General features: G+C 29.5%; 1 protein-coding gene across 1 annotated transcript; it reads left to right on the forward strand.

The window, feature by feature from the left end:
- On the forward strand, positions 4,019-13,592 carry LOC105164246 (MADS-box protein SOC1). The gene is made up of 7 exons (XM_011082860.2): positions 4,019-4,766; positions 8,747-8,831; positions 11,334-11,395; positions 11,965-12,064; positions 12,198-12,239; positions 12,329-12,370; positions 13,282-13,592. The coding sequence occupies exons 1-7, from the start codon at positions 4,585-4,587 to the stop codon at positions 13,405-13,407; spliced, it is 639 nt and encodes a 212-aa protein (XP_011081162.1). The 5' UTR covers positions 4,019-4,584; the 3' UTR covers positions 13,408-13,592.

Here is a 15,475-nt window from a genome sequence, read left to right on the forward strand (position 1 = left end):
AACTCCTGAATTTTTAGGTAGATTTGACAGGATTCAGTCCAACTCACGTATCTCAATCAATATTTATCTAAATCACCTACAGTTTGTTGTGGATGATAGCCAACTCAAATACCTTTATAATGGCGTATGGAACCCAACTCTGTACAAGCCTATAAATAAAGGTCTTGTGCAGGCTTATGTAACATCACACTTATTTTTAAACTCTCATTTTCTTGCACTGTTCACTTTCAGGATATTTTAAACTTATATTTTGCACTCCACAAATATTTATCATTCTCACATCATATATCATCATTATTATCACTTTATTTCAAATTTTCATATTATTTCTTTTTTAACATGTTACTGATTTAAGCATTGAAGTGCTAACCCCTATTTTATAGGGCTAGTCCTCCGATAATCTTAAGTTTTTCTTGAAAATCCTTCGACCCTTGTGGTGTGGCCAAATTTATAGTACACATCAAACATATTAATTCATAAAAATATTTTAAAAAATTCTAAAAAAACATACAAAATTATATTTCTTAACACAAAAAGAGCATTTTGGTCAACTTGCGATAAAAATTGAATGAAACCTAACACACGTTACAGAATGGGCTCGTTATTAGATGGGCGTTAAAATTAATTGGTATTGATTTTTCAAATAATTGGAAGGTATTTATAATTATGTCAAATCTCAATAAAAGTAGTTGTATTTTACCATTTGATTAATAATAACTTTGTTCACTTAATTTTCTTATATTTGGTTACAAGTTACTATTGTTGTAAAATTAGTATGTATATTGTTGATTCAATTTTTCATTTCATTTTGGTTATTTTCTTGAATCAATATTAGTTTCATTAACTATAATCCATCATTAATGTTGCATATGTCTCTTGGAACTCAGACCCAAAATCTTATATTTGTAGGATTTAGAGACATCAAACTTGTTATTAGTTCATAGGATGTCTGACTAAATTTATTTAAATGATTTCATAAGTTCATATTTGATTAAAGCAATTAAAAATATAAAATAATGAGAACACGTTTCTAATATTCTTAAAACTCGAGATTGAATAGTAAAAATAATTTACTGTCGAATCAATCTCTTAGGAGTTATCGATAATCTATTTAAAGGAAAAGAGTCATATATTTACTATAGGCAACAAATCTAAAACTAGCTAAAATTTAGACTATTTAAAAATCTACGAGACTCAGTTAATGATAATGCCATACTAATTTTTAAGTATGATAATTATGCCTTATAATTATTTTTTTTTAGTAAAACTGATTCCGGGCCATTCTAATACCACCACACAAATTCTTTTATCGTGCAGATAATACTTAAATTGATTTTTTTTTGTTTATTATTTTTTTAAATATAATTTATTGATTAAGTTATTATTTATAATATATTTTAAAATATAAAATATTATTTATCATATGCACACAGAGACAACGTGCCATGACAACTAGCACGAGATAAAATTTTCTTGTAACCTTTTCAAATGATTACCAATTTGTAGATGAAAATGTATTCCCTTTGTCCTAAAGTTCCTATATATAACTAATTTTCAAAAAAAAAAAAAATCTATACAAAAATATTTAATTAAAATAACGAAAATGCTCAAAATTTGGAAGTAAAATTGTAAAGAGTTTAATCAAGTGGGATTAATTAAAAATTCATGATTTAAACTCTACTTTTTCCTCTAACTTTTGAAATTAATAGCCACGTGCTTTCTCCATAAAAAAAAAAAAAGAATCCTTAGGGACTAAAATTTGAACAATTTTTGCATCTTGAGACGTTCTAGAAGATATGGTTAAGTGTGGGGTTGATTTGTATACCCATCTATTGTACGGGACTAAAAATGCAATTTGCGCATCCTACAAAAATAAATATTGTTTTTTTTTTCGGGGGAAAAAGTTGATTGGTGACAACATAGAATGACCATGTGATACGGTCCCTGATATGTGAGGTGGCAACTCGGCATTGGGTGGAGGTTTTGGAAATTGTACGGATGGAGGGTGACGTATATCTGACGCGTGCAGGGACAAATAATTTAGTCACCAGTGGGCGCGTGGAACTCCGCGTGCAACTCCAAGACCGAGAGCTCTCTCACTCACTGACAGCATCGTTTTATTACTATTTGTTTTTCCGTATTTAGTAAACTCGTTTATCAACTACATATACCGTGTTTGGGGACTTCAATATCAAACTTATGTTATGAATTTCTTTTTTTCTTTAAAAAAAAAATGAAACAGAAAGTTTGATTGGTTTCAAAAAAAAATTATTATTATTATTGACTATAATTTAATTGATTATGAACTAAAATCGTAGTAAATAATTATAATCAATCATAGTTAAATAAAAGTCAATGTAAGAATTTAGATTATTCACTACTACAACTGTTTTTGCCAAGGCATATTATAAGCCATAGTAAATGTGCCATGATAAATATTTTAGCTACATTCACAAAAATTGTCAACAACTATTTACATTTAACCATGACAAATAATTATGATTAAATATTAAATTTCTTCTAACGATGAGGGGAAAAATCGTGTTTTTGATCCTATATATATGTGTAGGCTTTTTTTTTCTTTCCCAATTTAGTTATGTTTGTTATGGTTTATTGCATTGCATTCCAAGAGTTGCACATTTTTTTATTTTAATCTTCACGTACATTTTTTGTCCGCTAATTAATGGAGCCGGTTGTATTTTCGGTACATTGTCCAAAAACACTAATTTTAATTTTTTTTCCCATGTTTTATTTTATTTTAATGCAAAGTGTGATTTTGCTTCTATACATATTTTGCATGTAGAAAATTCAAAACAAAGAAAGTAAATTATTCCCAATACTTTAACTACGATTGAAATCAAATTTTATCTACCTCGGACAAATAGAATCGATGCGAAAATTTAAATTTGACCATGGGTTATCAATATTCACAATGATTTTACTAATGTCCAAAATATTTATTAATTTTTAACTATAATTTATATTTTTACATTGCTTATAGAAATAACGGCTAATTAATAATTGTTGTGCAACTATGACTAAATATTATTCACTATAATTTTTTACTTTTATCCATAATACGTAATTAATTAGAACAATAGAAACGGGCCAAGGAAATTAACTTAGTGGCGTTGAATCAATGCAGAAAATTAAGGAGACGTGAAGAGAGTTGGCCTTACATCTTGAAGAATATTTACGTAAGGATTAAATGTATTTTTTGTCCCATAACTTAGGTCATATTATGTTTTTGTCTTTTAATATTTATTATTATATTTTGGTCCTACATCTTTTTAATTTTACTCTTGAACCATTACTTTCGTACAAATAAAAAGGTATCTCATTTCATGTTAGAAGGACATAACTGCCTATTTTATACACATATATACAAAAAATAATCATCTTTCAAGCGCTTGAATCAAATTTCGTCGAGGGATAAATTGTAATTTTAGTCTTGAAATTTATAGGGTTGGCATTTTTGATCCTATATGAATTGATATTTGCAATACTAGTCCTGCAATTTTAAGATTTTGGCAATTTTTATCCTCTTTCAGCCAAATTGACCAAAAAATTGCATGTGATTTGCACATGCCCCAATTAAATTGTAATTTTAGTTCTGTAACTTAGTGGAAATGGGAGTCTTGTAACCTAGGGAGTTGATATTTTTGGTCCTATCCAAATTAATTTACAAGACTAAAATTGCAATACTATTTAATCATGTACAAGTCACATACAATTTTTCGATCAAATTAATTAAAAAATGACTAAAATTACCACAATTATAAAATTACAAAACTAAATTATCAAAAGCAATTCGTATCATATCAAAACAGATCCCACTTTAACATTGGAGACTTAACTAACATGTCAATTCCCACAATTTAATTAATAATAATGGTCCCTAGAAGGCCAATAAAGGGCATCTTTTCCTTTGTAACCAATAATAGAAATATTACATGTACACACAACAACATAACATATATTCAAACCCCAACAAGGTTTAATTTTCTTCCCACTTACAAATTGCAGTATTCTACTCTTACATGTATTTTTCTTTTCTTAGGATGTCTGATTCTTTACCAAAAGAAGAAAGAGATGATGAGACTTCAACTCTTTTCTTGGCATTTAATGTCCTCCCACTTTCTATATATATATTCTCATTCCATGGTTGAAAATGGAAACCTGAAAGACAATATCCTGTTCACTGCTGCTTCTCTTTCTTGAACACTGAATCTAGGGTTTTCAATCTCTCTCTCTCTCTCTCTCAACCTGTTTCTCTTTCATCCTTACCTTAAACAGTGCAGATCTGAAAGAAAAAACCCACAAAATCTTTTGTCTGTTTTTTGCTATTCTTGGAGCCAATCAGCACATCAATCCCCTCCCCACCCCCTTTCTATTTTTGGAAATTAATCCCTATTTCTTGATTTCATTACTGTTTTCTTGGCATCAATACTATTCTTCTGCAGCCCTTCACAAGCACGCACACACACACACATACACATACACACATATATATATATAAATCTACACCCACCACTGTGTGTGTTGTGTATATACATACACATATACATACAGAAGAGATTAGAAATGGTGAGGGGGAAAACTGAGATGAAAAGGATAGAAAATGCCACCAGCAGGCAGGTGACCTTCTCCAAGCGCAGAAGTGGGCTCTTGAAGAAGGCCTTTGAGCTCTCAGTTCTCTGTGATGCTGAAGTTGCACTCATAATCTTCTCCCCCAAAGGCAGACTCTATGAATTCTCAAGCTCAAGGTACTAAATTTGCACTAATTAATATTTTTTTTTCTTTTTTTCTTGTTTTTGATTTATCATAAGATCATAAGCTAAATCTTGTGTTTGTGTGTTGCTAATAATTCTATGTATGTACAGTAATAATTTTGATGCAATTAGCTGACTTTTTGTGAATTGGACTTATGAATTTGTCAGATAATATATAAGTAGAAATACGCGCAGGTTGTCTTTCTGTGGAAAACTGTGTCTGTATTTCTTGTTTTCTAGTCAAATTTCCCTCCCTTTTCTCCCAACTTGGACTTAAGAATTACCTGTAATGAAGTGGGCTTCTCTTGGTTGTTGAAAATTCCATTTGTTTTTGGAGATTTTCATGTATACTTTCTCCAAATCCCAAGGTTTTTTTTGTCCAATGAAGTTATATTAACACTGAATGTTATTGAGGTTATAATTTATAAGTGCATGACCTGCACACTCCTCCAAATTTCTTGGGAGTGGGGAACCCCCTAAAATTAATGAGCATTTTCCCCATATATTTTCTTTAATTATTATTACATCTCTAATTCCCATGATTTCATGTTTAAGATGGCATTATTGCAAGATATATGTGGTAAAAAGTGAACTGTTACAGCAAAAATCTTGTAATAATTATTGTTATTTGGATAACATCAGAGCTATGTCTTGTCAAACATCCATTGACAAAGCAAACTGGATGAGTTTCTGTGTCTCCAGGAGTGTGGAAAGGACAGTTTCATGATGACTTGTAGTAGATTGTACTTTGAATAGCTGTATGTTATCATCAGTGTCCCCACCCACTTTACACTATTTTCATAAGTTCATATGTTCTTGAAGTATGAGAATATCTGTCTGAGATTATAATTAGCTGATATGTTTCAGGGAATTGATCTACGTTGCTTATAGTGCTTCATGTCTTAGGATAAGATTGTTGTCTTGCAGTTAACAGCAATACTAAGATGTTAGAATAATAACTATTTCCCACACTTTGATGATGTTCATTTGCACTACATATATATATATATATATGTTGTAGGCATATTTTAGTTTTACTTTATAAATTATACGTACATGTTATCATATACTTTTGTCGTTCGAAGTTCTAACACTTTCAAGATTATGTATTCGTGTTTGAAAATTTAAGTCCAAAACATACTATATGTATATATATGAATGAACGTGTTGCAAGTTGTATTAACTATGAGGGTGTTCGGCTAAGCTTATAAACTTTTAAAAAACATCTTATAAAATGTTAGAGAGTTTATAAATTCCAATAAAGTGTTTGACAATTTCTTTGTAAAGAGCTTATAAGATCTCAAAATAAGATGTTTTGGATCTTACAAACTCTTTAAAAAAAAAGTTAACTTTCCTAAATTTTTTTTATAAGATCTTATAAGTTATATAAAATTAATATATTATAAGACAACAATATCCCAATTCATATGCTCACACCCACACACCCACAACACTCTCCTCACTCCCTCCCCCTCTCTCTCTCTCTTCACATGCACACACATGCACCTTATCTCTCTCTCTCTCTCTCTCACACACACACACACACTCTTTCTCTCTTTAGGATTTAAATTTTTTTCTTTTACTATTTAATTTTTCTAACATTTAAAACATAAAAAATACTTCATTATTTAAGATTAGTATTGGTATTATATTTACTGAAAAATATAAAAATTCAGGACATTATAAATTATACGACTAGAAATAATCATTGCATTAACAAAAAAAGTATCAATTATATATCTGTATTAATATTCAAGTAGCATGAATGTACACATATTGTTTTTATTTAAAAGTTTAGGTAATAATTCGTTAGTTTTTTATTATAAAAAGATTATTTATTAAATTTTTATTTACAATTAAACTAGTGTGTAATATTTATAAAAGCATTTTTAAAAAAAAAATTAAACAAAAATATGTCAAGAAATAACAACTTATCTGATTCTAATAGTATTATGCTCATTTTAGTTATTTTACCAATAAAAGCCCTTATTATACGAAACACCAACATCTTATAAGATGTTTTCACATCCTAAAAGCTTTAATATCTTCTTTTATCCAAACACTTTAGCAGCTTATTTTCAAAATAAAATCCATCTTATAAGCTTTTAAAACATCTTATAAAATGTAGGAGCTTATAAACGGACACCACATTTGTTTAAATAAACGAAGCTTTATTTAATCACTTTGCAAAAATTATAAAAAATTAGAAAATATTACTTATAGAGTTAATCTTGCAATAATTAGCTGCATCATTGTTCACTTATTTCCATCCAAAATTGTTCCATATAGTCCGACAAATATCATCTTCTGTCTTATTTTCGTCAATTTTTTGCGACTTAATTTTTTGAGGCGGATTTTCTTCCGTTGGAAATTCATCAATAATTCCGTTTGAAATTTAAAAAGGGTCGACAAGGTGTTCGAAAATCCGTCACAAAAACCGTCTCCAAAAGGCTCTTTTTTTGGGAGTGATCCCATGATAAGAGCTAATGTGAGAATTTGCAAATGAAATTTATCAGAACTTTTCCTTTTCAAACAGTTTTTGTTGTGATTCTTAGTCATTGGCACATGTAATTCTTTATCTTTTTGAGACATATATATCCACAATATTATCAAGAGTAGGTAAAGTTGAAAAACATCCGTCTCTAGTCAAGAAACTTATACTTCCTCCTAAAAGTTTATACTTTTTTCAACTAATTAACTAAATCAAGTTTTACTTATTATCCCGTGTATAAAATTATAGAAACAATAAAGATACGCATTTATATCAAGCGTATCATCGTAAGCATTCTATGGTCACATGAAATGTTTTTGCCATAGCTTGCATATAATGATTTCAAGAGTCATTAATAAGCTATTTTCTTATTACGAACTTCATTTCTTTATAGTATAAAAACCTACACAATACTAATATATGTACACGCACACAAATGTAATTAATACACGGCAATCTATATATATGCATGTGATGTGATATAGAAGACACGTAACGAATATCTTCAAATTTAACGCAATAATTGCGTACAAGTTCATAAGTTAGGTGCACTAACTGTAATACTATGAACTTAGATGAGAAAGTTGGTAGAAAACAGCAAGACTTGTTCTTTATTGTACTTATTAGTCATCATGTCAACTGATAGTATTCTTCTCAATTGTGTCAACGTAAATATTTGGCAAAATATGTATACTATGTTGTAATATTCAAAACGAGATTTGAGTTCGTAATTGTTTTGGTTCTGTTATTTGAGTTTTGTTGGTTCTTCTGTAGATTATATAAATATGATCTTTGTGTTATTTTTTGGTAATATTGTAATATGGTACATAGACATATGCTAGCATGAAATATAACCACTCTTGTTATAATTTAGTAGGGAAAATTTGTAATTTTAGTCTTATAATTTAAAGGGTGGTATTTTGGTTCTGTACGAATTAGTTTCGTAATTTAAACTCTATAATTTTGGCAATTTTGGCTCTTTTCCGGCCAATTTGATCGAAAAATTGTATATGACTTGCACATGACCCAATTAAGTTACAATTCTAGTCCTATAAATTAATTCACACAAGACCAAAAATGCTAATTCCCCTAAAGTACAGGACTAAACATGCCAATGACTCGTAAGTTACACGACTAATTAAAATCACTATTTAACTGGGCCATGTGCAAGTTATATGTATTTTTTCAGCCAAAATGATGAAAATTGCTAAAATTTTAAATTTATGGACTAAATTGCAATAATCAATTCATGCAGGACCAAAAATGCCACCCTTCATAAGCTACAGGACTGCATTTTCCCCATTTAGTATGTGTATCTGTCGTACACAAGCATTTGTTTTTGCCTTTTCACTAATTCAGCTTTCCTTCTCCTCATTTTCCCTAACATTGTTAATTTATGCAGTAGAAAACTTATGTAATGTTTTAACATGAAAATATATTTATTTTGAGGATAAAAATTGAGAGTGTTTGAAAATATTGACAGTGTGATCAACAAGACAATAGAACGGTACCTAGCAAATGTGAAGAATCTAGCAATTGGGAGAAAAACTATGGAGGAAAATACGCAGGTACGGACTTTTCTCATCTTACCGTGGATAATTGTCGAATATATACGATCGAACATGCTATCATATATGGTTATCTTGCTTAGAATTTCAAGTTTGCATGTCAATGGAAATTGTTACTACCTGGCTGATCCATTATTGGATACTTACACATATTCTCTTAATTCAGAAAGTATTGATTTATAAAGTTATTCAAGCGAAACAAACACATTCATTACTTTTTTAAATAAATCAAATTGTGAAAAAAGATTAATTAAAAATGATAACCAATGTATTTGAATAAAATGAATATGTACATATGAGGTTTAAAAATATTTAAAATACTATCAATAGCATGGACATTATAGTGTCACAAACTCGGAATGTCCATATAAGCAGTCGTGTGGTGGATTTAAGGGGAAGCCGTTCGTATTCCAAACCTCCTAGTATTTTTCCATTGCTTAAATTTAGGACTTTATAGCAATTTCAGTTCTGTGATTATAGTTGTCTGGTGTTTCAGTCGTTTAAGAAATAAAACTTGCAATATGGTCCATTATTTTTGTAGATTTCATAATTTGAGGACATACTTTGTCAAAAAGTTCTATATTTTTCGGAAATTATCGCATGCAAGTCATGTGCTGACTTAAATTTGAGGACACACGTGACTTGTATCATGGTTTTCCAGGCAATATTTGAATTTCTGGCAAAATATATATTCCTAATGGACCAAATCGCAAATTCCATTTCTTAAAGGAATAAAATACCAAACATCAATAATTAAAGGACCAAAATTGCAAAGAAACCTATCTTAGTGCAAAACTATAATTGTGTTGCTGATCATTAGATGTATTGTCCAACCGCTTGAGCAATGTACAAATATTTTTGTAAACACTTTATATTACAATGTTATACATTTTTCAACAATTTATAAATAAAATTCAACACAATTGATCAACTACAAAGATATGAAATGTTCCAAGTTTGTCATATATCATCAATCTAAGACTAAAAATGTTGATCTTGCAAGCTATTACTATAATAGTTTACTTACATTTGAGTTGAAAACAGATTAATTAAGCTCATGAATTTATGGAAATTCTAAATCTATATAACATTTACTTTTATTTAATGTATTTTTTAAATGATACTTTGAGAAAGCATTGATTATTTCTATGATACGAATCAAATTTTCTTAAAAAAATAGAGAATAATATTGCGAGAACCAGCTTATAATAAATTTTTATATCTAAAAAAACGACAAATTAAAATACGTTTTAATCCAAGAAACTGATCATTCCATCAACTTTTCTTTTTAAAACGATAAACGACTGACCATTACTTTATCTTTTCTCATAACTACTCTAGATATTATGATTTTTTTTATTATTTATCGATATTCAATTGTAAATCTTTTAGCTGTATTTGATTTATATGCAATATAGCTTTTTGTAAACTAATATTCGAATGTTGAGATCTCAAATCTTTTTATTTAGTTCGTCCAATTAAAAATTTATAGTTATCTTTGCTAATTAATATTTTGTCTCTCTAGAATATTTAGAGAAATATTTTTCTACAAGAATTATTAAATTAAAACAAAAAATTGATGAAAATCTCAATGGATTTTAACTGCATTAAGAAAATTTTGGAGATCTAAAATATTTCTTCAAAATGATTTTAATTTTAATAGAATTAAACCAAAAAAAATTTAAAAATATTAAAGTTTAATGATTTAATTCCATAAAAATTATTGCAAATAAGTGAATACAGTCCAAAGAAACTAGTTTTAAAAATGAATATCAATAAATAAAAGAACTCAATAGAAGAAAATCGTGTAATTTTGCCTCAAAACAGAGTGCAGTTGAAGACTCAAGTTGATGAAAAAGGTCTTTTGCATCAAAAATTATTTTCATGGATTTTTAGATATAAAAAAATATTTCAAGACGGTTCTAGTAATTCTTGCTCGGAAGGGATTCGTCCGTGAATTATGATACTTATAATTTTAGAATTGTACTTGTAATTTTGCAAGGTGCAGGAGACATTTATATAAAATACACTAAACCTTAATGAGTGTAAATTTTATTTAGTATAATTTACTGTTATTTTTATCACGTTCGCTCCATCACCTTATACCTTTCTTCCCAACAAAATCATAAATCTACGTACGACCCTAGCTCGAATACGTTCAATTTTTCATAATTAATATTATAAGTTTACGAAAATTAAACTTTTCGTCCTATAGGAGAGGGAATTTAACACTTTTAATCATATGCTTTATAGGATTTTCAAGATGGTCCCAAAAATTGAGAAAAACTTAACATATTTAGTTTCATAAATCCCACGAAGCAGAAGATTAAATTAAATGTGTCGAATTTTTCTCAATTTTGAGACTAAAAATGTAATTTTACTAATATAGGCTATTTTATATTGCAATTTAATTCATCAAAATTGACCTACTCTTTGTACGTAGATAGTTGTAAATAGAGGGTAACTGTATATTCTGACATTTTGGTTTCTAATCCGAGGCAGCATTTGAAAGATGAGACTGCTGAACTGCGTAAGACGATTGAGCTCCTTGAAGATTCTAAAAGGTTATATATATCATCCTTTTTAATTTCTCAAATATGTCTTACAAACTAATAACAATTCATATTTCACTTAACTGAGTTTTCAATCCTGTAATTACATCTTTTTTAATATTTTAATTATGTAATTTATTAGGAACATTCATCTTTTTCATTTCAACAATTTTAGGACAAATTCGGCTGTAATCTTCAAAGTTGGTTGGAAATTGGCAATTGTCTGTCATGTGCTGGTTAAAAATCGAAAAAATATTTTTATTGACTAAAATATGATGACGTGACAAGTGAACCAGGTGAGGCGATGTGACATAAGTTGCTATATCATATATACCTGCTTGCCGCGTCTTAAAAAATTTGGGCAATTAGATGTGTTATCTCGAATTTTAATTGGCACACGCCTTGAAATGCAATTAACCCATTCATATTAAAACTCTAACAAATTATAGAAATAAAGTGTCGAATTATAACTAATTACAGGATTAAAAATACAATTAGCCCATTTCATATTTACATACACTCCTACAAAACATATTGGAAAAGTTTGATTTCTGAAACTAACTAATGCATGTGTATTTCAGAAGGCTCTTGGGAGAAAGTTTGGATTCTTGCTCCGTCGAGGAGTTAGAACAGGTCGAACAACTGTTGGAACGAAGTTTGAACAACATCAGGGCTCGGAAGGTATATACATATATATATATATATATATATAATACACAAACATGTGTGTGTGTGTGTGCTGCAATCAATGTATTGCACATATTAAGCAGCCATATTGTACTAATCTGACTTGAATCTTATTAATTGTTCCCAGAATACATTATTCCATGAGCAGATTGATCAGCTGAAGGAACAGGTAATAATTAATCTTGTACTTGTGAATATCAAGAATTATGAACACAACGTTGTTTGGATCCTGAGTTGCTTTATTATTTGATGATGTAGGAGAAGAAATTGATGCAAGAAAACACAAGATTAAGAAAAAAGGTGAGCATAGTATAAGTTATGAGTTTTATATGATTTCATGGTATTCTCTTGTTTATGAGAAGTTTATGTTGTTTCCTTGTATTTTTCTTTCCAATAAAATAATCACACATGAATACTTATTTAGAACCTTATGTACGGAAAATTGCAGTATTAGTTCTGTATGAATTTATTTTAGTAATTTTATCCTGTAAAAATTTTACATATTGAAGATAAAAATGACCGGAAAAGTGGTGACCATCTTAATTAGGTGCACAACCGTCCTTCCATACTTATAGGATTAAATTACAATTTTCCTCTTTATGGGCTATCACTATACTCATGAGCCAAATATAATTTTTGATCGCATAATAATGTTTTTTTATGCATATTGTGGATATTTTGTGTTACTGGGATTATTGTTAGTGAGTGTCTCTTCTTTGTTTTATCTTGAGATTGATGTGTAGATCCAATATGTGAAGGATCAAAATCACTCCGTTGCTAAATCCGTCTCCAATTTTGTCATAAAATCGGAAATAGTTACTTTTTTGTTTCTAAGTTTGTGTGTCCGGTGCCGTGTTAGAAATTATTGCAAAACTGTGTTATAGAAACGGACACATATTACTACTTAGACAACTAATATCAGTTTGCTGAAAAATACGTTTTCATGAAATATTTGTGGCTTTGCTAATAAGGCCTTGTCAAATGTTACAAAATAAGGAGCGAAGGTGATCTTTGGTTCGAGTCTTTATTATGTGAGTAATATATATATACGTTTCGATTTAGAGCTATATGTATGATGTTTAATTGAAACCTCTTTTATAATTCTAACAAATAATCGTTGTAATTAGTAATATTGTTTATAAAAAAGCAATGAAGTATTTGTTTCATTGATAATTGCTAAATTTGTTGTGTTATTTGGTTTGTTTGTCCAGTTTGAGATGCTACCTCTGCAACTGTCTGTAAATCTTCCAACAGTTCGGCCTCCGGCGCAAGCTATGGAGGTGGAAACGGCATTGTTCATAGGTCCCCCTTCGACAACGACGAATGGTGGTATTTAAATTTTCGAAGAAAATATGTTAATTTTTCCTTCTTTTTGGAAAAATAATTATGTATATGTTCTTGAAAATATTTAATTTACCTTTCTTATTGATATTTCAAGTAGGGTGATGAAAGAAATCAGCGTAACTTGAAGAGTGTGTATAGTGTGGGAGGAGATGTTGCGATGTTTTTTCATAATGATTAATTCCATGAATAAATTTTTCATTATGGAAAATAAATCCAAATATAAATACTATCTCTAACACAACTTATCTATCTTTGTTTTTCTCTCTCTATCTTCATAAAACACATCAAAACAAGTTAAAAATGAAACAAAACATAATGGTGATGTTTTTGCTTTGATGTGAACAGGCTTCACGGGCATGCATTGCTCAGTGCTGTGACCCATTGCACCCTTTCAACGACAACATCAAGCCCTTTCGACTATGACAAGATTGAGAATATTCAAAATATTGATAATAATAATTAATTGTTCTTACTTTAAAAAAAATTATTCATGTTACTAACAAAATATATTATTAACAAAAAAACAAAATCAACGAAACTAATAATAATACAAATTAGTTTACTTATTCTTTTCGAGAATATATCAAAACGTCACGTGGGCCACTTTCATAATTTAATTCAATTATATTTTTTAATTTAAAAAAAATGAAAAAAGCCCATGTGATAAACAATTCACAATTTCACACTGCATACGGATCTGCTGCTCCCCCACGGGCCAAGCAAACAAAAGACATGTCGGAACATTATTTTGTCGTTCATTTAAAATTTTGGCACGCAAAAATTGCCAACAGGAACACATAATGATTGATCTGCAGCTCATTTTAAGCGTCGATACCGAAAGCTCTAAACAAAAAAGAGTAGCAATTAGAAGCAGCTGAAAACTATCTGTCTATTATCTTTCTCGTCATGAGCAACTTGAGAGGTGGTTTACTTCCATTAAAGCTAATGAAATTTCTTCACAGTGGCAGCAGGGGAAAAGCAAACAACAATGTATCCATACTCCCCGTGAGTAATTTAGGCTTGAATTTCCGTTTTTTTAACTTTTTGAGCGAGCATTTTGGTTAATTTTTGTGATTTTAATGCTTTTATAGCTGGAGTTTACCTTTCTCGTTGGAAAAATGCATGTGTCTCTTGCATTACATTCTAAAATTGAGGCATTTGTTCCTATTGGCCCATTTGTGCCAATAGTTTTGTCCCGTTTAATTTTCTAGAGTAGTATTTTGGTCATACATCTTTTTAATTTTCATGATTTGAGTCCTTTTTTCTGTCAGAGTTCACCACCGACAAACAAAAGGACTGAAATTATGAAAATAAAAAAGATACATAACCGAAACGATACCACTGAAAGTTAAAGAAAAGGATAAATGACTACAAGACCAAAAAATGCATTTAATCCTAAATATTAAGTGACTGTTTTTGAAAAAAATAAATTTGAATTTGAGATGAAACAGTCCTCACAAAAAGTGTATTTAGGACTAGATAGATCTATTTATGGAAGGTTTGAAAAGTGCTTAAGGAAGCTGGAGATCCAATTACGTGTCCTACAAAGAAAGAACATTGAGAACAATATTGTAAAGAAATATAAAATCATAAAGATGCTTAGAATAGTAAAAATTGTACTTGAGGCATGAGGGGCTAATATTTATGAACATTCACGAGCTGAGTTTGGATCGATACATACGAGAGACTAAAATAGGCACTGATCTTTTGGCTAATTTTGAAGTTATTTAGAAGCCTAGGAACATTTATGTAATTTCGAGGAATCATTATGTAACCCTCATATCACACCCTTTTTTATTAGTAAAAAAAAATCACGTACTACATTTTAGGGTATATTATATTTCATCATTCGGATTATATTCGATTTTACACTTTTGTGGTTAAATTTTCATATGAGATGATTGTTTAGCACTAAATTTTTCGTTTTTTGGTTGGGATCAGGTAGCAAGATTGTTTGGGCCAGCAACATTTGAGGCATCAAAGCTGAGAGTTGTGTTGTTAGGAATTGATGAAGAAAAAGTGCTTCCAAGAACTTACACTCTCACACACTGTGATTTCACC

The sequence above is a fragment of the Sesamum indicum genome, linkage group LG6, assembly GCF_000512975.1.
Source record: "Sesamum indicum cultivar Zhongzhi No. 13 linkage group LG6, S_indicum_v1.0, whole genome shotgun sequence".
Taxonomy (NCBI): Eukaryota; Viridiplantae; Streptophyta; class Magnoliopsida; order Lamiales; family Pedaliaceae; genus Sesamum; species Sesamum indicum.